Here is a 27,855-nt window from a genome sequence, read left to right as displayed (position 1 = left end):
TACTATCTATCACATCAAAATGGGAACTGTTATTTTATCCCCAAACAATCTTATTGAACTTGGTCGCTGTTGTTCAGTGGCCAATTTTCAAAGGAGACTGCAACCAGTCATTGATACTTTTCAGTGCCATTATCAGTTTCAGGCCATTATACTCTCATTTTGTTCTTCATTCCAAAAAGACTGCTTTGATTCACTTCTCCACACTATTCTGTCCTGTGAAAGTCTCTTTATTTCTACATTTCTATTGCAATATATATTTGTACAAACCTGCTTACTATGTTCAGGCCTTGGTCTCCCTCTACACTTATTACTGCAAGTTCCATCTATTACCAAATTAACAATTCCATTGCTGTCTCAGGATAGGCCACAATCCTGTCTCACTCCCTTGGAAACATTTCTTTATCACATTCTATAATATTGTTTCCAAGTATATTTTCCTTGCATAGCCTCTCTGTATATTCCTTCCACCTTTCAGCTTCCTTTTTATGTTAGGACTGTCTTGCTGCATGCCATTTTCCATGACAAATTCAAAGGAAAGGCCTTCCACTGAAAAAAGCTGCAGCAGCATGTGGATTGTGTAGGACTGGTGAGCCAACTGTCCCCAAGAAAGGCCCCTGCAAAATCCAGGTGAATCAGCTCCATGGCTCCAACAGCTTTGGCCAGGGAAAATGAGATCAAGGAGGAGCAACCTTATAAGGCAAAGAGTCCACGCACAAAGGAGCAACTCAATGTCCTTCTAGATCCCTTCCAGTATATATGTTGTTGGGCCATGTGCCTGGTCATGACAATGCCCCAGTGATGACAATAAAGGAGAAATGTGAGAGCTACAGGATAGACTCTGTGTCTGTAGGAACTGCCAAAAGTGGGAGCTTAACGATGGTGCACTTGTGCTTGGTTGTGGGCAGGCACCAAATGCTGACAAGGCATGACATAGATACTCGATCTCAGTTTGGAAGGAGCACTTGTCCAAATAGACAGTGAGCCCAGCCTGAAGGAGGATGTAAAACAGTATGTCAAGTTACACAGGTGCTCATCAGCTGAGAATGCAGTGACAAAAATGTCATTGAGGTAGTTTATTGATCCAAGGGCATCGCAGAGCCGGGGTCTGAGCTAATGCTGTAACAAATCTGGAGTCAAACTAACACCAAAGGTGAGTTTTTTGTATTTACAGCATCCAGAAGGCATACTGACCACCACTATTTGCTGGCTGGTTTTGTGGAGGGTAACTATAGATAGGTATCCGCCAGGTCAATTTTGAGGGATGATAATCCTGTGGCCTAGCTTTGCCATGAATTCATCCAGCTGTGGAAGAGGATAGGTATCGAGGTTCACCATTCCCTTAAAGTTGCCACACAGGCAGACGGTGCCATCGTACTTCTCTACAGTGACCAATGGTGTAGCCCACAAACTGTTGGAAATTAGTTCCACAATACTACCTGCCTCTAGGCAGTCCAACTCCTTCTTCATCCTGTCCCACATGGCAAGTGGGAGGTATGCACCTTGCAAAACTCCCTGCATCCAGGTGGGGAGTAATACTGGGGGTGAAGCCCTTGAACACAAAGCTGAATAAGACAGTGATAATCCAACTGTACATGCAAACATCAACCTATGATGAAGAAGAGATGGAAAGAGTGTACAGTGAGATAAAAGAGGCTGTAAACATGGTCAAAGGATGAGACAATCGGATCAATATGGAACACCTGAATGTATCAGTGGGAAAAGGAAGAGATGGACCTTTTGGCTTGAAGATAGAAATTAACAGGGAGATAAATTAGAAGAAATCTGTGCAGAACATAATGTGGTTTCAACACCATCCATGGAGAAGGTATACAAGGAAAGATGCTGGAGGTAGGAGGACAGAACATCTTCATTCCTGTTGCACAAAGGTTCTGGAATCAAATGAGAGACTATAGGAGCTACCCAGACATTGATAGTGACCATAACACAGTGATAGGAGCACATGATCTGAAATTCAAAAATGTTAAAGAAAAGAAATTGTAAGGAATGGATCTGAATAAAAGAATGATATCATGAGGTCGACATATGAGGAACAAACAAACATGGCAACATTCAAATGATAGAGCACAGCAATCAGTAATCCTTTTCTTTCGGGTTTTATTAGGCAAATCTAGATTCCACATAGTGCCTAGACTACTATTAGTAATCTTGAATGAACTGTGACAGAAGCCCAAACAACAAAGGACCGACATATTAGGACATGCATTGATACCATGAAATAGTGCATTGATAAAGACTATGCGCTAGCTGAAATCTAAATTTGCCTTAAAAAACCTGAAAGAAAAGGATGACTGATTGCTGTGCTCTATCATATGAAAGTCATATCACAGTCGTTGCATGCACTCACATTCCTACTAGAAGGTAACTTGAGGAGAAACATGGCAACAGTTATGAACAATACCAGAAATGTTGAAGAAAGATGGGAGCCCTTGAAAAGCAATATCCTATGAGCAGCAAACAAAGCAGTTGGGAGGCAGAAGGCAAAGCATAAAAAAGAATGGATTACAGAAAGCATAGTAACAAAAATAATTGTAAGATGTATCCTGAAACAAGATTGCACTAAGGAGTGACTAAGGTAATATAGAGCACTGAGGAATGAAATCAACTGAGAGTTAAAAAAGTCTTAACAACAATTCTTGGAGGACCAATGCAAAGATGTCTGAGAAATGATCGTAGGATGGCTGGAATCAGCCCCGTGAATCAATTAAACAATTATTTGGAAAGATTCAAATAAAATGCAGTGGAGCCCAAATTGAAGATGGAATAGTATTACACGAGCAGAAATACATAGTAGAAAGGTGGAAACAGTATCTTGAAATACTGTATGCATGAAATAATGAGGATCTGGAACTGGAGAATGATGAGGAAATTGATCTGGAAGAAGCAGGAGACTATATCTTGTGTGATGAGTTTGGCCTAGCAGTCATGCAGCCAAAACCTGGGAAAGCCACAGGAGTTGATGATATACCAATCAAGAGTTCTACTGGTACATCATCAACTTCTGTGGCCGCCAGAGAACAGCTATGTGAATAACAGTTCCACCTCATACAAGTTATATAACTGGGGAGCTCCCAAAAGACTTTAAAAAGTATATCACAGTGCCAATACCAAAGAAAGCATCTGAAATCAGATGTGAACAATGTAGGACCCTAAATTAGTAACACAAACCTTGAGGATCTTGACCTCTATCATTCTCAGATGGAGAGAGGTCGGGACAGGCTTGATCACAGATGACAAGTTTGGCTTTAGAAGAGGTGTAGGCACACAATACTCAGCTTATGATTAATTCTTGAGAAAAGACTAAAGAAGGGTCAATAAAATATACATTGCTCTCATGAAGTTAGAAAAAGCATTTGACAGGGTACACTGGCAAGGTGCTGAGAGAGACTGGCAGATAGTATATGGACGGAAGAGTAATACAGAGACTGTACTGAGAAGACGTGGCTGTGATAACGTGTGGAGAACATCAAGAAGAAGCTACTATTAATCAGGTTATACAGGGCTGCACACACTCTCTTGTATTGTTCAGTGGGTACATTCAGAGGGCAGTAGATGAAGCAAGGGAAAAACTAGGGACTATAGAAGTAATTAAAATTCATAGTAAGAACACAGACATGCTGAGATTTGCTGATGACACTGCAGTGTTAAATAAAGATGCAGAACAATTACAAACCATGCTGGTCCAGATGGAAACCACCCTCAACTCTTCCTATAACATAAAAATTACTTAAGGTAAAACAAAAATCTTAGTCATGAGCAGACAAAATACTGTTGCCCAATGCTCACTTAACAATGAGTGACTGGAGACCGTTGAATTCTCTGCCTACATAGGGTACAAAATTGCATCAGATGGAAGGTCAAAGTGGGATATTGCAAGCCAAATCCACTGGGCAAAAGCTGCTTTTAACGAGAGAAGAAACTTTGCACATCTAGCAGCATAGACAACAAACTCAGGAAAACCTCACAAAGATGTCTGTGTGGAGAGTGCTGCTGTGCAGAAGTGAAACGTAGACACTTGTAGAAGCACAAAAACATAAATAGTAGCCTTTGAGATGTGATGCTACTGCAGAATGCTCAAGATTTCCAGGGTAGATAAGGTATCAAACAAAGAGGTACTCTACAGAGTGGAGAAAGATAAGCCTTGTCTCCTGAAGGTAACCCAATGCACAAAGGACACATGGGCTGGCCATCTGCTGAGAAATTATGGTATCATTAAAAGTATCATTGAAAGGACAGCAGAAGGGAAAAGTACAAGAGACAGACTGAGACTAGAATACATCACCCAGATCATGGAGAATACCAGCTGCACCACCTATACTGCTCTAAAGGGCAAAGACAGAAATGTGTTGCAAACTGCTGCTAACCAACCTGATGACTGAAGGTCAAAAAAGAAGCCCTTGATGCCACCCTGGGAACTGGAGAATAGGTGGCAATACTTTGAACAGAGTTGATCACACAAGCAAACACAGTGATCTTCATCATGGACCGCCAGCCCCACAAGATTTAAAACTGTGGCTATTAGTGGCTGTGAGGGAATGGGTTACCAAGATCATGGTCACTGCCTGTGCTGACTTGTATTGGACTTGGACAGAGCAATAACCCTTACTGCAAATAACCTGTTCATTGCAGCCAGTCAGTCCTGGAAAATGGAGACAGCCACAAGGACCCGATCAATGAATAGACAGCACTATTGGTGATGGTTTTGGAAGAGCTCATGTCCAGGTGGAATCAAAGGGGGTGACCATGGACAATGACTTCCAAGAGTACTGCCCAATGGCCATGTGACAGTGCACTGCACCCTACCTCTTTCAAACCCACAGAAGGTGAGATGGCTGCCAACCCTAAGCTAACCAAGTGAGTACAGGAAGCGAGATGGTATGACGGAGGCATTGTAAGCATACCTTGGCAATGTGGCCTGAGTTGTGGCAAAAGGAACATGTTGTGTGGCGATGGTTACAAGATGTCCTGCTGTGTGTCACCCAGCACAGGGAGCAAGATTGCCTCCGAGGTGCACTGGAAGACATGTCTCACAACCTATGGGTCACTCAAGGCCCCTGTGGCTTGCTGCAGTGGGCACAGCTGTGGGCATGATGGCAGGGCCTGTGGAATGGCAACCATCTGCCTGAAACACAGCAAAGTCAGCACTCTTGAGTGCCCGTCCCAAGGCCTGGGATTGCTCCAACGCATGGAAAAGAGGAAACATTCATCCAACATCTGAGTGGGGAGATGAAGGATATCTTCACAGAGTTCGGCATCTAGACTGTGGCCAAGTAACATGTCACGAACAGCTACATCGGCATAAGGAAGTCCACAGTTTCTGTTTTTGCACTGAAAGTGACATTTGCAAGTCAGGCCCTGCAGAGTAGCCACTAATTTTTATATGACTGTCCAAGCTTCTTGGAAGTGCAATGAAAGGTACAATGGATGGTGGAAATCAAAAGCAGATGCCGGAAGTAGGTCCCATGCCTGTTCTTAATGTCTGAGTAGCTCAAGTCACCAGATACCCTGTCGGGAAAAGCTACTTCATCAGCTCCTATACTGAAGCTCTGGCGTTAGCCAACAAAAAAGCACATTTTGTAACATCACCAAGGATCCCATGGGTCTCGAAATGTTTCAGCAGTCAACGTAAGTTGCCCAATATTCCTAGGTCAGGTTAAAAGGGTGGAATACTGGAGACGGATGCCGAACATTGACATTAAAAATGATCTTGATCCCCCAAGTCATCACAAGAGGTGTTTCTGAGTTGAGCACAGCAGTGACAACTGTAAGGACATGGGAGAGATCTGGTAGTTGTGCCATTAAGAGGGTATGCAAATGATCAAGCGACAAGCAACAATGTCCACAAGATGCCAAAACCAGAAGAATACCCACTGCCAGAACTGGAATCATAGAATGCAAGATGGAGCCTGAAGTACTCAAACATCCACAATGACAACAGCAACAAATAATAGACAACAGACCACACTCCATCACCAGAAAGGGAGCATAAGTAGTATATGATTCAAATCAGTGCTGACTGCATCACTGTTGTGATGTAGCTAGTTGACAAGTAGCTCGTCAGCTCAACAAAACTGCATCAGTGGATTGTCAGGAACAACTACACAAAAACCAGTCCAAATTAAGAGCCCTCTATCTGAACACTCAACCTCGTAAGAACAGAATACAAAGGAAGTTACAAGCAAACTTCAGAGCAGCCATCCAAAGATCATCAGTGGTGACGCTAGCTGAACTCCTGCTACAAGCTTGCTGAAGACTGCCATAGAGGCCCAGCAGAGCCAGCTGTAAATATCATGTGGAGGGACACATGCAGTCTGCATGATTGTCTGCTGCCAAGCTGCTTGCTAATTGGCTTGTTGCATGAGATGTCGTCATCCAATGTTTGATTGGCTTTTGAGGAGAGCATGACAAAGTAGCTTTGCCACCTGCCATATCCTCTGGGGGAGGCCACCAACATTGGGCATGGTAAAAGACCATGGGTGCGATGTATACCGCAGATGGCACTGTCACATACAGAGGGATATCATCTAGCAATGAGCTGAGGAAGTAACACTTTAAAAGCTTTGCTATGTTTGTCTAATTTATGTGTCTGTCAACTGCATGATGCCTCAACTTTATAATGAGTGGTTACTTTACTCTTTACATTGTTTGTGTTTCACTATGACATTGCAGTTTCATATCAAGATTAAAGGCTTTTGGTTCAAAAGCCAGAGATTCACCTTTGACACATATCTGTTGAAACCGTGCTATATGTTATTTTTCTTGGTGAACTTTAGTCACTTCTGTGAAGGTAATTTAAAATGTAATGTTTATTTCATATGCTACATAATTATCTGTTTGTGAGCAATGGTAAGTATACAAAAATTTAAATATCTGTCAGATTTAAGTCTGCAGCCTCGCTGTCCCAATTGCCTCCTTTGCTTCACATACTGTAGTAACCATAGTTCCTCAGTGACAACATATAATTTTGATTTCCAAAGATAAAGTATGATGTTACACAAATAAAGTATTCATAACAGTTACTAACCTGAGATTTTTGGTTTATATAGGCTGCCCAGAAGCAGCAGCTGTCACAGCAACAACAAGAAATAGCTGCAACAGGAAAGAGTTCTCCAGAAGATCCAAGTCCCCTTGTGGCACCGCATAGGGCTCCTGGAGACACTCCTCCAAAAGTTGTCAAGAGGAAAGCACCAGCACCATGCTCTACTCCAGATGACAAGGAAAGCCAGCCAGGAGAACCAGAGCAGAAGGCAGCAAACATTCCATCAATTCCTCCACCTTCACAGCAGCCTCCAAGAAACAAGGAGCAGCAGTCATATTCGGTATGCTTTAGGCTAAACTAACCATATCACTGAATTAAAAAAGGAAGATTAAGGTTACTATGCTACTGACAAGAGAGGTGAAACACAAGCTCAGATCAGGGAAAAATGTGCTCCTTTCAAAGCTCCTAGAATTTGCCTTGATTGATTTTGGGAAATCACAGCAAATCTAAATCTTAACAGACAGATGAGGAGTTCAGTGTCTTAGTTACTGCACTAGTATGCTGAGTTTAATCCCTTAAAGTGACCGAATTAAAGAAATGCTCTCTTAAAATCATAGCAACTGGATTAGCAGACTGTGTCCTTCCCCTTACCTACACAAGAGAGCTAGTGAATCATCTCTGTTAACATCAGTGTCAACAAGAAGTTGGATTGTAATGTATTGCAACAACAACAACATGAACTACTACTACTACCACCACCCACACCACCAATGACACTAACCAAACAACACAGAAAATACATGCCTAATGTTTTATATATACACAGTAAAAAATAATTTGTTGAACCATCTTATGAAAACATCCAATGAGACAGCCTTATTAAAGATAACAAGAAATGCAACTGAAATATTTACTCCTATGTACAGGGTATGTTTCACTTTTTCTTCTTCTCCACAAAGCATCAAAAAATAAAGAATCTATTTTTTAATTATTGCTGTCTGATTCAACATTGCATGCAGTTACTTACTAGCAGAGCGTCTTCAGACAAAACGACCTAGTAATTAATATTAAATAAAAGAGAGAGTAAAGTTAATAATCAGTAATCAGTGTTGCCATGGCTGTGGTAGTGTGTCTCTGGCTGACTGTGTGGTTGTATATGTGAATATGTGTACTTTCTTCTAGAAAAAGAGCTAGAGCTTCAAAGCTAAGGAACACTTTGTTCTATTATGTGCGTCTATTCACCAAACATTGGTATGTGTCAATTAATGTTTGCCTTCCCCTCATTTTACATACTGTCTTATCCAAGCATTTCCATTATTGCTATACACTGCTGTTTCGGCTTTCTTCCATCCCACACTCTTGTACCTTCATTACTGGCATTCCTTATTTCTCCAAAACTCAATTATCCAGTCTTTATTCCTTAATATTTCTATACTTTCTTAATCTCTACAGTATCTGTCTTTAATACACACACCTCTCACCCTCTGTTGTGCAGTTTGAATATCTGCTGATGCAACAGCCAATGTCATTATTAAGAGCCATACTACATTTCACTGCATTTTTACTTGCTTTCACATACAACAATTTATAATTGAACTTATTCATTTACTAGTGAGCTTACTACTTCTTCCTTACATAAAAACATTTGCTGACCTTCTTTCTAACTTCCTGCATAACTCTCTATATAGTAATTACAATTTATTTTCATCACATCATTTTGACCAAAGTTCTCACTTTCTTATCCTTAACCGTTTTAAACTATTTTTTCGGTCATTCCTTTTGTCTCCCAATCATGAATCCCTGCTTATTTCATCTTTGCCAATTCTACTTTGCCCTACCAAAACTCCAATCATACATCTTCTTTCGGGCTTACAATTGAAACTGATGTCTCAGACTGTTCTGCAACAGTCAGAACAGCATTCCCAGCAATATATGGGAAGCTGTCCCAACTACACCTGTCTTATATCCACGTGGGATCACTTACAGCTAAGAAATAATCTACCCCTCCAATCCAACATTCCTGTCAATACCTCAGAGCTCCCCAACGATGCCTTGTTGACTTATTCTGTCTTCCACATACCCAAAAGCTTCCTCACCCTCCATAAACACACTGCTCCAGAACACCCACTGCTATCAACTGTTCTGCCAAAACCCTGACCCCTGCAGAAGTCTCAGTATTTTCCTTTAGCCCAAAACCTATGTTCAGTCATGCAGGACTTGTAAAGGACCTTCTTTCCTTCACTCATTCTCTACAGTGGAAATATTTATTTGCCGTGCACTCCTCTGACAACAGCCAAAAATACCCCACACAGCCCCTTGTTTAAAACAGTTCTAACCTGCCTCCGACTGTGATGGTTCTAATCTTCCACCCATTCATCCTTCACTAATCTTTCAAGAGCTCTTCACATCTAACTTGGCCTCACTTGTCTTTCCTAAATCCCTCTCTACTGAGTCTAACTTCGCTCCTATTGAACAGACAGCCATCCATAACCTGAGAACTAATCCAGACCTTATCATCCTCACTGTGGACAAAGATTCCAAAACTGTAGTCATGAATTGTAGTGACTATGTTGCTGGCTGCCAATTTTCCATCATCTCTGCATACAACCTTACAATCATGATCCCATCCCAGGAGTCCAACATGCCCTCCAGCAGCTCAAGGCCTTTGGTCCATTCCAAAACCTGACATCTGAATCTATCACCCTCTTGAATGAACACTCCCCTCCCCCCCCCCCCCCATACACACACACACACACACACACACACACACTCCTGCCTTCTAACTACTCCCCAAAATCCACAAATCCAACCCCGTAAGTCTCCCTACCAGTCGTCCCATCCTGGCTGGTTACAATGGTCCCATAGAACAAACCTCTGCCTTTGTTGAACAACATCTCCAAACTATTATCCACAACCTCTCAAGTTACAGCCAAGAAACACTCACTTCCTTACAGTTTCTCTCATCACCAACAGATTGCTTGTTGTTCACTGTGGATGTGCAGTTCTCGTATGGCCGTACCTCCATGCCCACAGTTTTGCAGCTGTGGAACACTACCTTTCCTGTGTACTCCCGATACCAAAAGGAACACATCTTTCCTCATCCTCCTGACCAACAACAACCTGACCCACAATTATTTCACTTTTGAAGGCCAGTCTTTGCAGTTATTTACATTTGGATGGCTTTTGTTGAAATATTTTGACTATTTCATTGGTTACACTGTTGCACAGTATCTCCAGACTGTCATAGGTTTTGTGTTTTCAAACAGTTGATGCATCATCTGCATACACTTTTTTTTTCTTTTTAAGAGTTAGGAGAACAGTGGTACACACTGTTAACATAAATCAAGAAAAGAATGGGTCCCAACACAGAACCTTGAGCTACTCCATATCTGATATCAGTAATTATGGATCTGGAAGACCCAATGCTTATTTAGAGCAACACAAATTTACTTTTGCTGACATATGATTTTATTAACTCATAGCCAGTTTCTCTAATATACACAGATCCCACAGCTTGCTGAGCAATATGGTGATGCTGCCAAAATGAAAAGCTTTTTCAAAGAACACTGTAGTACCATACCCCTTGTTCTCTATGGCAGTTATTTCGTCTATTAATTGTGCTGTGGCTACTGAAGATCACTTGTTTTTCATAAAACCATTCTGATTTTCTAATATTACATTGTGATGGCTCAGGAATGTCACTAGTCTAGTATAAACAACTTTCTCAAGTACCTTAGAAAATGCAGATAAGATTGAGCTGGGGCAGCAGTTTTCATTTTAGATCTATCACTGTCCTTGTGAATTGGTATTACTTGTGCTACCTTTAGACTGTCAGGGAAACTACCTGATACAATCATTTATTTCTGCCACCATGGCACCAGATATGTTGGCTATGCACATTTTTAATGTGTTGATAGACAATCCATCATCACAGCCTACTGATTTCATATTTTTTTGTGACCTTACTATGTATTTTATTTCTCTGCTGTTAGGTGGAGACAGGTATATGCTTTGTAACATTACTGCCTTGAGATTCTGGAAAAATACTTTATTTACACAACCAATTTCAGTTATCTGGCCGTCATCAGGTTCATACAAGTATCTGCAGCATCATGTTAGGCGAAACATACAATCATTATCGTCAAGTGATAAAACCATTAATAATACACTGTTATCATATTGCAATATAAACGACATTGTCAATCTATAATAAACTGTGCTAGGAAGTGTACACATTCATATTAAAACTGTAATTGGCACTAACACTGTGAACAGATTCCTACCACAAAGAGGCAACTGAACAGCTAATCTTTGGTTCTATCAGTAAACAGAGATCAGCTGTTCACTCACTTCTGCAAGGTATGAACTTGTTCACTAGATTAACACAGAGTACAGTTTTAACGTGAATGTATACACTCCCTAGCACAGCTTTTACAGACAGATGAAATAATTTATATTATGATATGCTAACAGTGCATTATTCATGGATTTATCACCTGATGATGATTTTACGTAACATGATGCTGTGAACACTTTCATGAACCTGATGATGGTCAGACGACTGAAACTGGATGTACAAATAAAGTATTTTACCAGCATCTCACAAAAGTAATATGACATTTTTCAAATACATGAGTTGCAGGGCACAACTTCCTGAACTATAGAAGGAAAGTATTCATTAAAACATCTGTGATCTGATATTGGCATTTGATGATACTCTGTTGTAACTCCCCAAACAGTCCAGCCAGTTTTAATGCAGTGTTTAGTAGCTATATCAACAAGCAGGCCATTAAGAGCTTCAAAGAAAATATCTAGGCTACCACAAGGAGGTCTGTATAGGCCTATAACAATTAAATTTTCTTTCTGCCACTTGTAGTTAGTTCTATTATACCCCCTGTGCTGAAAATACTCATATCTGTTATATCATAGTTACTACCTCTTGCTGCAAAGATATATCTACCACACCACCACGTTTCTGCTGAAGGCTGAGCAAAAGATCATAGAGGTTGGCTGACATACACTAATTAGCTCATCTGTATATATGTTCACTTATAACTCAAACATCACAGTTATCAGTCCCTGCAATGGTATCCAACTCACTGTACTTATTGCTAAGACTCTGAAAGTTTTGTTGAACTAATCAGAATCAGTTTGGATTGCTGACACTGGCTGTAGGCGTCACTCCACAGACTGTTTGCTTTTAAGACTACAAAAATTCCAGATAATAGGACTGAGTTTCTCCTGCTGGACCATCAAGGGTGATTTAGGACTACCAGACTGTCCATCAGGCTTTTAAAGGTTTCTGTGGCTTACCAGATGGCTGTTTTGTGGAAGATTCTGCCTGAGTGGGTAGTTCCATGGCAATACATTTATTTACACCACTTAATGTAAAATTTCATCTCATTTCTTCAACAATTAATTTACTTGCCGTCTTTTTACCTCTTTTACTCGTGTGCATATCATGAGTTGTGCACAGATCTCTTTCTAAATTGCTGACATTTACCAGAGACACACTATGAAATTTATTACATGTTGCCTTAAGCCTCATCTGTTTTATACACTTTCAAGTTCATAATCAATTGTTCCATCAGATTATGTTTGTGTGGAATGTTAACAACTACTTTAGTCCCAACGTACTTACGAAGTGTCACTTTCTTGTGGCTAATGGCTTCATTTGCCTGGTTTTTGGCTATGCTATTTGTACCTCAAATGATATGGTTCAATCATTTGCTGAGGAAGATTCACTGTATTGCATACATGGCTTCACCACAGCAGAAAGATGTGAGCCAAAGCTGTAAAGTTGTCTCTAATTCTCGCAATGTTTTGTACTATTCTGTGACCATGACGGAAAATTAGAATCCAGTCCTTTATTTCTGGTTCTCCTCACTTCTTCGACTGTTCCTTTGGGACAGTTTCACGCATAAACTTTCACAGATTTCAGGGTCATTACCCTGAACAGTTTGCTTATGTTCACTCACTAGGTTAGCACACTTCATCCACCATCAGAACCTGAACTAGTTTACCACAAAGTTGTGCTACTGCACAGGCACACATTAGTGACCTCGGCTACAGAGGCAGACAGCCGTGTTAGATGGTCAAATAGAACAATAATGTCTGGGGAATTGTGTGCTGGTAGACAGCGTCCAAATGGCTCTGAGCACTATAAGACTTAACATCTGAGGTCATCAGTCCCCTAGAACTTAGAACTACTCAAACCTAACTAACCTGAGGACATCACACACATCCATGCCCAAGGCAGGATTCGAATCTGCGACCGTAGTGGTCATGTGGTTCCAGACTGAAGCACTTAGAACTGCTCGGCCACACCAGCCGGTGATAGACAGGGAGAACATACAGTATTTTTAGTTGGCATGTGTACCATGATAGCAACTACCTGGAAATTTGGGTGGCAGGAAGTGGCACGAAACATTAACTTTCCATCTGACATGATGTCCTCTGCAATGAGATAAGGAGCATTGTATCACAGCACTTATACACTTGCTCTTTTTCATCAAATTTCATTAACAATTAAGACACATTGTAAATGACAAATATGTTTACAGAAAAACTACAGTGACATAAGAGCACAACAACAAAATAAATATGAATCACTAAACTGGCCCATCATCACTGTTGGGCTTTGGTAACAAATAAAAAAAACTGCTGCAGTCAGAGGAAAATGTTTCACTGCACACTTTTCAACAATATTTTTCCAGTACAGGTATTAAACATTTTCCTCTTGACTCCCAGATCCATTTTCCTTTTTTCCGTCCTCATCTTTTACTTCTTCTTCAAGTGTTAGCCTAATATGTTTTAGCCTCTGCTCAAAACCCATATGAATTCCTGAGGTTTCAGGAATGCTTTTCTTCTGGTCTAATTTTCATTGTTGCCAAAATAAATTGCTTGTATACTGACTTTGCAGATAAAGTTTTGATAAGGAAACCATCTAATTTTCATTGTTTCCAAAATAAATTACTTGTATACTGACCCTGTAGATAAAGTTTTGATATGGAAACCGTGTCCTGAAATGTACTTTGGATACAAAAGAAGTTTGAATCTTGGATCACTCTGATACGTTGTGGAAGACTGGATCACTCTGATATCTTGCATGTTATGAAAATGCAAGAAAATTGAGAGAGTGCCTTCATCAGTCTCTGTTGTAATTATGACACCACATTCCATTTTTATCAAACTACAGCAACGGCTGTGAAAATTTAGTATGTTTGCAAATAGGAGGGATGAGTCTTGTCTCCACGGATGCACTGCAATCTGACTTCCAAGAGAACGTCCTCCGTCACATAGAGGAAAACCCAAAGACAAGTACTTGAAACATGGTGCCCTTTCACAAACAAGGAGAGACAATGAGCTCTGACCCGTGAAATGGGAAATTTGAAAATAATTCCAATTTCAAACATATTTTACACCTTTGGCATTTCTCAAACATGTTTTCCATCAAGGAGAGTAAACACCTTGCTATAATCTGCCATGATGAAGTATATAACCACTATAAAATTAGACAAACTGTATTGTTTTATACTCAATATTCACAACATTGTAACAAATGATTAAACAATTTGAAAACAACAAAAAATTACATTCTAGTAGTTGCACTTCTTGCAAATGATGTTACATCCAAATAAATGTACTACTAAAATGAAATGGGCTCGATGTATCGAATTGAGTAATCAGCATGATCTCATTGATAGAGCAGTCATTCCAATACTGAAGCACAAAATAATGAATGGATTTGGAGAAGGAAAACCACTAATGAAAATGCATCACTGCTGCTGACTATTGGCAAATAACTGACACACTCTACAGAAGGCTAGAGAAGATGGCAACTTCCCATTTATCCTTTTCCCACTGTTCTGTACTATATGGCCACAGCTCCTGAGCAGAAGGTTACTAGTCTTTAAAATACCTCTCTAGAGTCAGAAACAAAGGGTCTTTTGTTGTGCTGTGTATCTCAATTTCTCTACATGTGAACTGAATCCATTTATATTCCAATGTAGTATGGGAGTCATTTTAGTGATAATCCTTTTCTTTGTCTTCTGCCAAGCTGTAGAAACAACAGTGATTTGTGATGTAATGAAGGGATTATTGGTTCCCAGCTAGGCTGTATGTCCCTCTCCTACGTTATTAGTCAAAACCAATGAGGTCCTGCGTGATAGTTATGGGCTCGTTTTTCAGGATATGCAATTTTCACAGAAGTGTTTCTCTTTCATTGGTGCAGACAAAGTTTTTAACAGTTGGTAGCATACCAGTTAATAATCCATTACTTGCCTGCTGGTATAAAATTGTAGCTTGGCTACCACATTACCTTTATCTTTCATATCTCCTGGCATCCACAGAAAAGTCGATTCAACAGTAAGCAAGAATTTGGAAGAGAACTTAAGCATCCCTCACACACTCAATAATACTGGTACAATAATACTGTGTCAATATATTGCACAGAAGTGCAAGGCCAAAAATGGCACAACATTATTGCACAATGTTTATGCCCAGAATGTGACCATTAAAACTCTGCCTTCATAGTGAACATGTCAGTGCTCAGCACTGTGGAACTAACGTCTTGTTCCATACTCATTATTTTAAATTGTTGACAAGTGTGAAACACCGCTCTTGCTCAAGTGCATTATGACAGCGATTACATATTTAAATGACAGATGCACATTTTATACACTTACACAGGATGACAGTGTAAAATTACAACAATAAGAGAAGCTCCTGAAAATAGCACATCACACAAATCAGCTGATCATGATGTGAAAAATGGTCTTCCAAGAAGCTTTCTGTGAATGTGTCAATGGCCAGAGGCTCTTTCATAGCAGCACAGATTTGTAAACCACAATAATAACAAATTACAAATGAAACAAGTGAACTGTATTTATTGTCTACATGGGCCGTTTTCTATGTATTTCTCTACATTAACTACAGTTACAAATGGGGAAAAAAAAACATGCTGACTGAAAGCTCATGTAATTTTATGTGTGTACTGTGACAATAAATATAAACACATAGGTCTGCTCACTGGTCAGCTGAGCTCATGTTATTAGCCAATTCTGAGAGTTGATACATGTAAAATAAACATTTATGTGTACTATCATGACACCATGATCTTCAGTTTCCTCTGCAATTGTGGACAACACTGTATCTAATGTTTCCTGATCAATCAGGAAGTTCATTTCTTCAAAGTACTATACAGTACTTTCATACACGTCTTCCTACCCACTTCCTCATCTTTTGTCATTCACTTACAGTTCCTTGTGTAAATTTGTCGAGAGATAATTAAATTTCTTTCTGTCTAATCAGAAACTGACTTGTATTGTACAATACCAATCTCGCATGGTACAACATACAGCACAATAACACTGAATAAGCTTCAGTACTTTTAAAGCTCTCCAAATTCCTTCAATATTCGTATAAATACAGATCTCAGACAGTCGATATTACTGCGCAGGAATCATTACTGTGCAATAAACATTGGACCTGTGAGGGCCCCTTTACAGCTATAAGTGTTCGCTTTGACTACAATATTATGAAAACTGTAGATTACTACTCACCATATAGAGGAAGTGTTAAGTAAGACAGGCACAACAAAAAGTATGCTACTCATCTGAGCTGAAGTAGAAAAAGCACATATTCACAAAAGGACATCCTGCTCATCACTACTGCTGCCACCTCCCTCAACACTAACATCCCTAATACCCATGATGTTAGACGTTAGATATTGGCAAAAGTACTGCTCAACAGCGGCAAGGCTACGGGCGTTAGGGATGTTAGTGCAGAGGGAGACCGTATAAATAGTGATGAGCTGGGCACCATGTAGTAAAGGAACAAGAACGATGGAGAAAATGGGTGGGATCTTTTGTATGGGAGGGTAGATCATGGGTAATAGTGGCCAGAGACAGTAGTCATGTGTTTGTCAGTTGTGCTTCTGTGAATGTGTGTGTGTGTGTTTTCTACTTCAGAAGAACCCCTTTTGGTTATATGCTCAAATGTACAGCAGTCTTTTCGTTATGTCTCTCTGAGACTCCATTCGTGTGTGGAGTGCAGCAAGAATTATTGTTTGAATGCCTTGGTGTGTGTGGTAATTATTCCAATCTTATCCTCAAGATTCCTATGCCAGCTATACATAGGGAGTTGTAGTATACTGAGTCATCATTTAAAGCTGGTTCTTTAAACTTTAGATTTTCTTGGGATAGTTTACATCTATCTTCAAGAGTCCGCCAGTTCAGTTTCTTCAGTATCTCTGTGACACTCTTCCATGGATCAAACAAACCTGTGACCATTTATGCTGCTCTTCTTTGTATACATTCAATATTCCCTGTTAGTCCTATTTGGTATGCATCCCACACACTTGATCAATATTCTAGAAATGCTTGCACAACTGATTTGTAATCAATCTCCTTATTGCTGATATTTGTAGTACCTTAGCATGTCACACACAAAGAATGTTAATTTCTGCACATTGGGTACAAAGGATCATACTTACAGTGTGAGGAAACCAGTCCTATGGCAAAACTAGTTAAAACAGGTATAAATGCAGCTGTTCTAACACACTATTTGCCCTCTTCAAGATATTTTTACATTGCTGTGCCTTCTTCTTCCCATTCATTCTTTAATTCTTAAATGTTCATTCTTTAAAAAAATCCTTGCTGAAATTCAAGGTACTGAAAGTTTATATTTCCTGATAAACAATACTGAAGCATCCAGGAGAGGAGGAGAAAACAAACTGAAACTTCACAGGCTGAGAGAGAACATAACATAATAGTGATTACAAAATTAAGTCAAATTTACAAAGATTATGATGCTTACTTAACAGAACATCATGCACCCCTTATAGCCTAGATGCATGAACTAACTTGGTTGGGAAAGGGATCAAAAGCTGTTGCTTCCTCAACTGACACACACTGGCCCACAACTGTTGTAATTCCTCCTCGATATCCTGGATGCTGACACTGGGACGGAATTGACGCCTTAGCAAGATCCATGTTCTATCAGGGACAGATCTTGAGGCCATGCGAGTACCTCAATATCTGCAGACAGTTCACATACACAAGTGTTGACACACACTGACCCGCAACTGTTGTAACTGCTCCTTGATATCCTGGGTAGTGGCACTGTGATGGAGTTGACATCTTAACTAGATCCATATTTTATTGGGGACAGATCTTCAGGCCCTACTACCCATGGGAGTACCTCAACATCAGCAGACAGTTCACAGACTCGGGTGTAATGTGTTAATAAGCATTCTCCTGTTGAAAATGACGCCACAATACTGCCACATGAGCAAGGTAACACACAGGATGTAGGATGTCCATGGCATACCATTGTGCTGTCGGATTCCCTCAACCACTAATAGCTGCAACCTGAAGTCACCCGTACCATGATTTCACCCACACCATGATACACCACATGATAACATCAGGAATAACACAACTGTGCCTCTCCAAAATAATGAAGAATGGGTCCTCCGTCCAGGTCACCACAATACTTGCTGACAATGGTCATCAGGGGTAGTGCAGAACCACAATACATCGCTGAACACAAGATGATAATTCCCATGTCCAGCTACTGCTAGTCTCTGACCAGTGGTTCTGAATGAGATAGATTGTTGCAGGGCATCCATTCGATGTTCGTGGATGGCAGACATGAAAGGGTTGCGATGCGCTTGTGTACAACACAGTGGCCCCCCCTTATGGTGGTCAGATGTGGCCGATCAAAGCTTTAAGAGTATTCCTGCTCTCACATCCCTATGCAATCCACCATCAAGCCACTGTCACATGCAAATTCCCCACAAATCTGAATACTGCATGATTTGACCATCTCCAAATGGACACCCACAATGAGATCCTTTTCAAACTCAGTCAGGTGCTGATAAGGCTGTCTAATATTTGTATGTACCATCTCTAGATAGCAGGGTAAAAGTGGAGGACAGCAAAGTGCTGCTTGTGGGAGAGAGGGTAGGGCAACTAGGTGCAGCTCGGAGGTGAGACATTGGCGGGCGGGGGGTAGCGAAAAAAGTAGAGAAGTAAAAAGACTGTGGGTGTGTTGGTGCAATAGAAGCCTGTGTAGCTGTGTAGTGCTGGAATGGTAACAGGGATGGGGATAGGTGAGTAAAGGACAATGACTACTGAAGATTGAGGCCAGGAGGGTTATGGGAATGTAGGATATATAGCAGGGAGAGTTCCCACCTCCCGACTGTACCTAGCTACACTAACCTCCCTCCACCTCATCTCTGTATGCTCACACAAGCAGCATTCTGCCATCCCCCACCCCTACCCTGCTATGCCTCCCCCTCCCAGCCACCTCCTTACCGCCACCACCCAGATTGCTTCTCCCATCATGTGCACTTGCTGCATGCCTGACCTCGGCACTCAGAAACAGTACTGATCTGTATGACTATTCCATTTGGATGAATGTGTGTGTGTGTGTTTTTTTCTAATTCAGAAAAAGGTTGTTTGACCATAAGCTTACTTATTTAGCAGTTTTTTGTTGGGCCTCCCTACGGCTCACAATTTCAGTTATATGATGAATAGCAATGAGATGTGAGTCAATGAACAAAGAAAGAAAATGATGGTATTTTCTCAAAGCATACCTCACAGTCAAAACACTGTTTTCAATTATTTTGGTCATCACTGCCTTGTCTTATCCTAATTTGTGGTTCAAAATGAATTATTTTTCCTCTATGTCCACATTTCCATAGGACAGCATAAGATTGACTGTAGCAACTTTCAAAATCTTGGGATACTTTAACACTATGTATGATGAGTCTTTTTGAGATGTACTGTAGCCAGTAATAGTCAACAGCTTCATGAGCTAAAGCTCAGTTGTCTTTTTAAAATGCTAGAACCCTCCATTCATCTAATGAGTAACCATTCCAGACATTCAGGTTTGGAAAAAAATGTGTGAACTTACTGAATAGTTCTATAGATGAAATTATGTAATGAAATTCTGCTTTCATAGAAGATTTTTTTAAAGCATTCCCAATGGTATTGTAGGATTCTGATTTAACAACAGCAGAATTCTTTTTAGAGGTATATGCTTTACAAAGTAATACTAAATACCACCCCTTTGTTCCAAAATCCTATCAGCTAAAGATCCTAAAGAAAGCCACCTTGTGGTTGTATGCCCCAAAAACTTGTGATGTGGAATGTTAAACTTAATTTGAATTTCTTCAAATTCTTCCCATAAAATAGGCCAACCATTAAAATAATGATAATCCCAGCATAAGGCATTTATTTTGGGACAAGTTGGGTTCTGAAAGTGCTTCACAAAATTTCTGATGTAACGTTTCATCATCTGCTTTGCCACCGATAAAGAAAGTTCTTAGGTGATGCGCTGTTATGCAAAACTTACTCTTTGACCGAAAGTAAAGGTTGTTTGTAATTCTACTTCATCTTTGAAATTGATTGTTTCATCTAAACTCAATGCGTAATGCGATGAGAATGCTTCTTCTTCTAACATAGATTCACTGAAATATGGTGCCAGTCCTACAGTTATTAGGTATCTCATTTTCTTAGATGAAGCTGAAAAATCTGCAGAAATGCTGGTAGGGGATATCTTCTTAACATGTTACAAATATCATTTGACAAATCGACACAGTAATTGTAAATCACTGGTTTCATTGTCCAAATCAATTTGATGGAGGTGAAACTCTCCTTGACACTTAATATTCATTTTGTTGGTGCACTTACGAAAATTGTAGGGTGTCTGATCTGAAAGCTCTAAATGTAAGTGATGTGGTTCACACTTAATTTCAAAGTTACACTTACGTTTTTTTTGAAAGTGAATGGTTAAAAAGTGTCTGAAAAGCTTTTGGCTACAATATAATTGAATAAGAACATACATTGTAGAGCAGTTCAGTTTCACTAACTTTTTCCTCAATGCATGGGCCTTGATTTTCAAACTATGTCTTTTCAAGTCAGTCCCTATGGAATTTGCATTTTATAACCTTGAAAAGTTTATTTTCAATACTGAACAGTGTATCACAACAGCAGCTTTGTCACTACAGCAAAAATTAAGACTCTGGAACAGAAATAGAATATTTGAAATTAATAACAGTTGCACAAAAAACAAAAACATTCAAAAACTCAAAAAAGGAACAATCTCAAATTTCAGAGCCCCTCAAATTATACTTTATCTACTTTTACCACCGGAGCATTCAAAAAATGAACATGAATACATAAATTTGGAAACAAAAAGTAAATAATTTTTCTTCCTAAAAGAATAGAAAAGGTAGAAAAAACGACAAAAATTTAAAAAGCTGACAAAAGGTGACAATTTTACAAAAGGTGACTAATGGTGAGAAAGGTGACCAACTCCTCACCTTGCATTTTGGGTGGCCAAGCTGAACATGATGGACGTGGCAAATGTAACTCCCTCAGGTATCACCCTTACCTTCCTCTGATTTGGTTTGCTTGGTCAAATATGAAGCAAACCTATTGTTTAATGCTGAAATGATCTATGGCAGAACGTAACAATTTACTCATACACTATGTGTTGCCAGAGTAGGAGTAACGCAGCAAACATCTAAGGGCCAAACCTTGTTGATGAGGCCAATAAATCTTTATAATGCTGAGCATCTTTGTAAATGGTGAACTGTTATGGAATCAAGAAGTTTGTGGGTTCTCTTACAAGAAACCTGTTCAAATATGTCAGAATAAACTGCCACAATGAGTGATCACCAGTAACACAAAAATTAGCTAGGTACGAGTAGGACTCGCAAACTGAAGATTCCATATGAACTCAATAATCTACACAGACAGTTTTTCCATTCTGGAAATCGAGAATCTCAATGAGTTTTGCCTGTTATCGACATTGATACTGGTAAGATATTTGTCCCAAGGATTCCAAGACTTTTGACAACATTTTAATTTCAAGTTTGAAATCAAATAACTAATTACAAAAGAAATATTGTTTTGATGTGATATATTTAAAGATTAACATATTCCTTTTTTTTCTTTAAATGTTCCGTAAAACCTTGCTTCTTGGCAAATTTCATGATTTTACATCAATGGAAGTACTCTACAGGTGAGTGAGTTTGCAAGTATCAAAATATGTTATATAAATCGCCATTATCTTTTGACTGTGCTGGCTTAGAAGCTTCATTTTTTACAATGCCAAGGGACTGTAGACCTCAGTATGTGACAATAATTTCAAATAGCTACAGCTACCCACTCCCAAGAAAAAGGGTTTTTAACTCTAGTACAGACAGATGGGCAACAAAATGATTCTATAAGGTTATGTTTTTACTGACTGAGACATGGAACCCTAAAAATGAACATTGTCATCAAAGTAACTAATTACAGGTACATAATACTTTTGTTTGCTGAAAGTATAACTACTTGCAGCGTTATCTCACTGTTATAATTCTAACTTGATGTTTTGTATGACAAAAATAACTAAAATACAAATCATCCACTGAAAACTTCTCTCGTGTATACAAGCCTTCGAATGAAGGTACTGTCTCATTTAGATTTACATTTACATTAATACAGCGTTATCCAAAGATATACAGCACTTAAAGGTAATACACTTTAACGACCCCCTTTGTTATGCACATTGGATGACTGTTAATTGTAATAATTGTTCACGGAGTAATTCAATATTGTTTGCCAAGTCTAGTGGTAGTTTAAAAGAAAAAATACTAATCTTGTTTCTTCACGATCTCCTTAAATCCGTAGCTTGAACTTCTTCTGCCTGGAAGCCCTACAGGTTGATGTGTTTGTAGAATAATGTAGACAACAAACCTGATTCGTACGTAATTTTCATATTTAATACTCCTAGATGCCTTGCTACCATAAATTTACAATGTTCACTCAGTGAAATACATTCCATTTCTACGCAACTCCTGAAAACTTTACATTTCTCCTTCCTTCCTTCCTGCCACCCACACATTTACAGGGGTTAACTGTGTTAGAACGACATATTATACATTCGGAGTTTAAAAGATTTCAAATGAGATTGAAAAAAGAATACAATCGTAAATTCAGTGAATATACATGGTCCAAACTGCTTATTGCATAGTAATATGCACACACACACAATGTTATACACACATCATGTATTGCATTGCAGTTATGCTGACAAAATAAAATCAACAGTTACTTATTAGTTACTTATTTTGAATCTCTTTATTTGTTGTATTTATTCATTTTTCATGATTTTTGTTTCCATATATATGTAGGCACAGCCAGCCAAACAGCGTCAGCAGCCGCAGCAACAACCATTAGCACCTTCAGCACTTCCAAAGTTTGAAGTAACACTGGCACAGACCGAAAACAGCACCAATGCAGCATGTTCTGCATCAGGAAGTAATTTGGTACCAGGATGCAGTACGGAGCAGCTTCTGGGCTCAACACACAGCTCACCAGAGCCCTTGAGGCCGGGCAAGAGGATTGAAGATGTTAACACTATTAAACGAGTTCCCAAAGATGGGTGGATTTAAAGTATCACCTTACATCAGTACTAGAGCATGTGTACTTCCAGTACTGTGAATCGACATTTTATCTTCACACAACAGCTAGTTCAGCCATGAAGCTATGCATGACTGGCACACTTTCAATGCATTTGATGCCAGAATGAAAAGAGATGAAATGGAATATAAAAATGAGTGCAAGTAAGCAGTACAGAATTAAAATTTTCATATAACTATTCCCTGGCACTTATAAAATACCTTGTGCCATTAGCTGAAAACAAATTCAGAAGAGTAACCAATCGCTAAATAGTGTATTTATTTCCATCCTAATTTCTTATATTAATAATTGTTACTTTGAAAGTGCAACATACGCATTTTTTGAAACTGTCTATGTATTTCATAAAGAAGAACAAGTTTTGTATGATATCATTTAACTTTTCAGTTTTTGAAACTGTGTTAATGGAAACATGCCACAAGATTGCAGCTATCAGCCTGCTTTCTTATTTCAGCTTGTATTGACTTTTTAAGTTTTATTGAGAACTGTAAGAATTAAATATTACTGTAATTTGTTGCATGGAAGAAACTTAATAAATATATGCAGAGATGATAACTACAGAATTTAATACTCCTATGATTCCCCAAATCACTCCACCAAAGAAATACAATGTTGAACGACTTTATTTATTTATTATTTGCATGTAGGTTGAAGCTGTGAGTATTGGGTATATCACACAATTTATACACTAATAGAATAAACCAATTATAATTATTTTAATTAGGCTACTTTTATTTCCTTAACTGAGTTAGGTAACTTATTAAAAAAACCATTTGCCTGCCTCGCCTGGAGCATTCATTGCCAGTTTGAGATTTCACTATCTTGTGTCTCAATAATTTTCTGTTCCTCCTGTTGCAAGGTCATCACCACTTGCTCTCAGTTCCATAATATTCTGATATGCTTACAGTGAGTACGCTGTAATAATATTAAGTTGGATAAAACCTTTCCTACAAGACTATCTATGTAGTATTTTTGCTACTCACCTCACTGTTCTTTTCTGTACCTTTAAGTAGACACATGTCGGAATATGAGTCCATGTTATATTGTCATGACTACTATGCCATCCACAGCACTTGTGTATGAGAAAGAACTGTGTCCTTATTTTTTTACATAGCACAACTATGCCCTTCTCTCAATGTCAATGCATTTCTGTAACAGTTCCCAAAAATTGTGCTGCTTATTTCTTTATTACCTTTTATTTATTTTAATATTTACATTACATCCTTCACTCTATTTGGTTTGAAACTTAACATGTATTGTTTTAGACTCATTTGCAAAAAGTTTGTTTTGCAGTAGCAACTTACCTGTACTTTCAGTATTAAGAACTGCTATCTTTTCAAGTTAGTCCTTTTTCTTAACTGCTCAAAAATAATTGTCATATCAGCAAAACCAGCAAGTCCCTAACTTTTATTGCCTGGGAAATCATTTACATAGAGAATAAATACTAATAGCATTGACATGCGTACCACACCTTGTGACACACCATCCTACGACAGTTTGTAGCTTAGATCTGTATTTGATTGTATTTCTCTCACTAGTATGTTTGATTACTGTGCACAGTTAATATACGATTTTATTATGTCAGCATTTCCCCCGAATCATACATTGACTCAGTTCCTCCATGACATTGGAATGATTCTCACAGTCAAACTCTGTAGGTCCAAAAAGTTCCCAAAAGTCTTTTGTTGCTTGTTCAATGACTCAGAACATATTTAACAAACGACAGTGATGCTTTTATCATTGACTTCCCTATTCAGAACCCATACTGTTAAATTTTCCTACACAAATTTTCAGTTCATTCTTTATTATTGTTTCACAGATTTTTGCAGCATTGAAAATCAGCTATATTGAACTGCAGTTTCCTAATTCAACTGTGCACCCTTCCTTAAATACTGGCTTTACTTGACTCATTTTCAGTGATTCTTGAAAAATACCTTCCTTGATTACAGCGTTCAACACAAACATTATGAATTTTAGTAGACTTTCCCTGCATTCCTTTGTGAATGTGATGTAACGCCATCTAAGATAGACGAATTTTTGAGTTTTAGTTACTTTATCGTATTTGAAGCTTCTGTATAAATTGCTGAAATGAATGATTATCAATTTATCTGCAACAGTTACAAAACATCTGTTGAAAGTGTTTGCTATTTCTAGCAGATCTACACTGCTTCCAATGGGTAGATGTCATCTATCTGTTTTGTCACGTTTCCTCTTCCTTCATTCATGAAGGACCTTAAATATTTTCAATAGTTTTCTGCTGTATCTATAGATGTCTTTTATGAATCTGTAACACATTTTCCTTTTTATTTTGTACAGTCTTCTTTTGCGTAGAAGGTTCATAATACACATTCAGTTTATTCTTTAGTGTATTATCTCTCCAGTCAACCAGCTTTTCTTTTCTTGGCACTTGCTACTACTTCTCACAATCAACATTAAGCTAGACAAACTGAGAAAACCAGTTAGAGTTTATGCGGGATACTGTGAGTGCTGCACAGTGACCAATTTTTGTCCAAAGCACTGGTTGAGGTAATTCGTTTGTTTGGAAGGGGAGGCTGACATTGTTTTCCCACTTTTGGCTGGTCAGCGATGTGCTGAGATGACAGTATCAAGGTACATGCCTTGCACTCTTTCTAAAACAACTGTACAGAAACTATTCAGTAAAAAAATTTTCATTTTTGCATTACTTACAGCTTTATATGTCAACTTCATGATGACATGCCCATTTTTTCATTAATCGTCATATATATTGTGATATTTGCACTTAAGTAAGACACTGCACGAAATTTGAAAAAGTTTGCAATGAGAAAAGGGGTTGCTAAAATTTTGTGTTTGATGTATATTACATAACATGTTAAATCCAGGATGGAATGTAACAATACCAGAGAAGGAAATGAGGGGGTAAGTAGCGGAAAGGAGAGAAATAAAAAGAAATTAAAAGACTGGGTGTGGCGGTGAAATGACGGCTGTGTAGTGCTGGGATGGGAACAGGGAGGGGGCTGGATGGGTGAGGGCAGTGACTAACGAAGGTTGAGGCCACTACTCAATTCAGAAAAGCTGGTGTTGGTGGGAAGGATCCACATGGAACACGCTGTGAAGCAGTCATTGAGACGAGTGATATCAAGTTTGGCAGCGTGTTCAAGGAAATGGTTGGCATCTTATAAAAGGTACCAACCATTTCCTTCACCAACTCTCCACAGTTCCTGTCCCTTTACCACACGGTGCCCTGCTCGTCACCTCCCTGTACACTAACATTGCTAATGCCTATGGCCTTACTGCTATCCAACACTACCTTTCCAGACACCCTATGGATTCCAAACCAACAACCTCCTTCCTAGTCTCCATAACCAACTATATGCTCACCCACAATTACTTCTCCTTTGAAGGCATTACCTACAAACAAATCCGCGGTATGGCTACGGACACCCGCATGGTATCATCCTATGCTAACCTATTCATGGGCCATCTAGAGGAACCTTCCTAAAAACACAGAATCCTAAACCACTCACCTGGTTCAGATTCACTGATGACATCTTTGCTATCTGGATTGAAGGTGAGGACACCTTATTTACATTCCTCCAGAACCTCAATAACTTCTCCCCCATTTGCTTCACCTGGTCCTACTCAATCCAACAAGCCACCTTTCTAGAAGTTGACCTCCACCTCAGAGATGGCTACATCAGTACCTTTGTCCATATCAAACCTACTAACCACCAGCAATACCTCCACTTCGACAGCTGCCACCCATTCCACACCAAGAAGTCCCTTCCATACAGCCTAGCCACCATCTGCAGTGATGAGCAGTCCCTTACTAAATATACCGAGGGTCTCACTGAAGCCTTCACTGACCATAATTATGCTCCCATCCTTGTACAAAAACAGGTCTCCCGTGCCTTATGTTTCCAGTCTGCCACCGCCTCCAAAAGTCCCACAGTCCGGCCACAGAGGGGCATTCCCCTCATAACTCACAACCATCCAGGACTGGAGCAACTGAATTACATTCTCTGCCAGGGGTTCGATTACCTCTCGTTGTGCTCTGAAATGAGAAATGTCCTGCTCACTATCCTTCCCACCCCTCCTAGCGTGGTATTCTGCCGTCCACCAAACCTACACAATATACTCGTCCATCCTTACACAACCCCTGCTCCCAACCCCTTACCTCATGGCTCATACCCCTGTAATAGACCTAGATGCAAGACCTGTACCATACATCCTCCTACCACCACCTACCCCAGACCAGTCACTAACATCACCTATCCCATAAAGGGCAGGGCTATCTGTGAAACCAATCACGTGATTTACAAGCTAAGCTGCAACCACTGTGCTGCAATCTATGTAAGCATGACAACCAACAAGCTGTCCATCCGTATGAATGGCCACCGA

At 39.4% G+C, this 27,855-nt stretch overlaps 1 protein-coding gene across 1 annotated transcript in view; it reads left to right on the top strand.

Moving 5' to 3' along the window:
* Positions 1-24,030, top strand: part of LOC126412209 (transient-receptor-potential-like protein) — a 219,084-nt gene extending 195,054 nt beyond the window's left edge. The window contains exons 19-20 of the mRNA XM_050081692.1: positions 7,065-7,337; positions 23,190-24,030. Of these exons, the coding sequence (XP_049937649.1) occupies positions 7,065-7,337; positions 23,190-23,450 (534 nt within the window). The 3' untranslated portion in view covers positions 23,451-24,030. The remainder of the gene's footprint in view (positions 1-7,064; positions 7,338-23,189) is intronic.
* Positions 24,031-27,855: the final 3,825 nt, after the last annotated feature.

This window comes from Schistocerca serialis, chromosome 7, assembly GCF_023864345.2.
Source record: "Schistocerca serialis cubense isolate TAMUIC-IGC-003099 chromosome 7, iqSchSeri2.2, whole genome shotgun sequence".
In the NCBI taxonomy this organism is placed as follows: domain Eukaryota; kingdom Metazoa; phylum Arthropoda; class Insecta; order Orthoptera; family Acrididae; genus Schistocerca; species Schistocerca serialis.
Note: the sequence above shows the minus strand (reverse complement) of the source record. Positions and strands in the feature narration are given on the sequence as shown.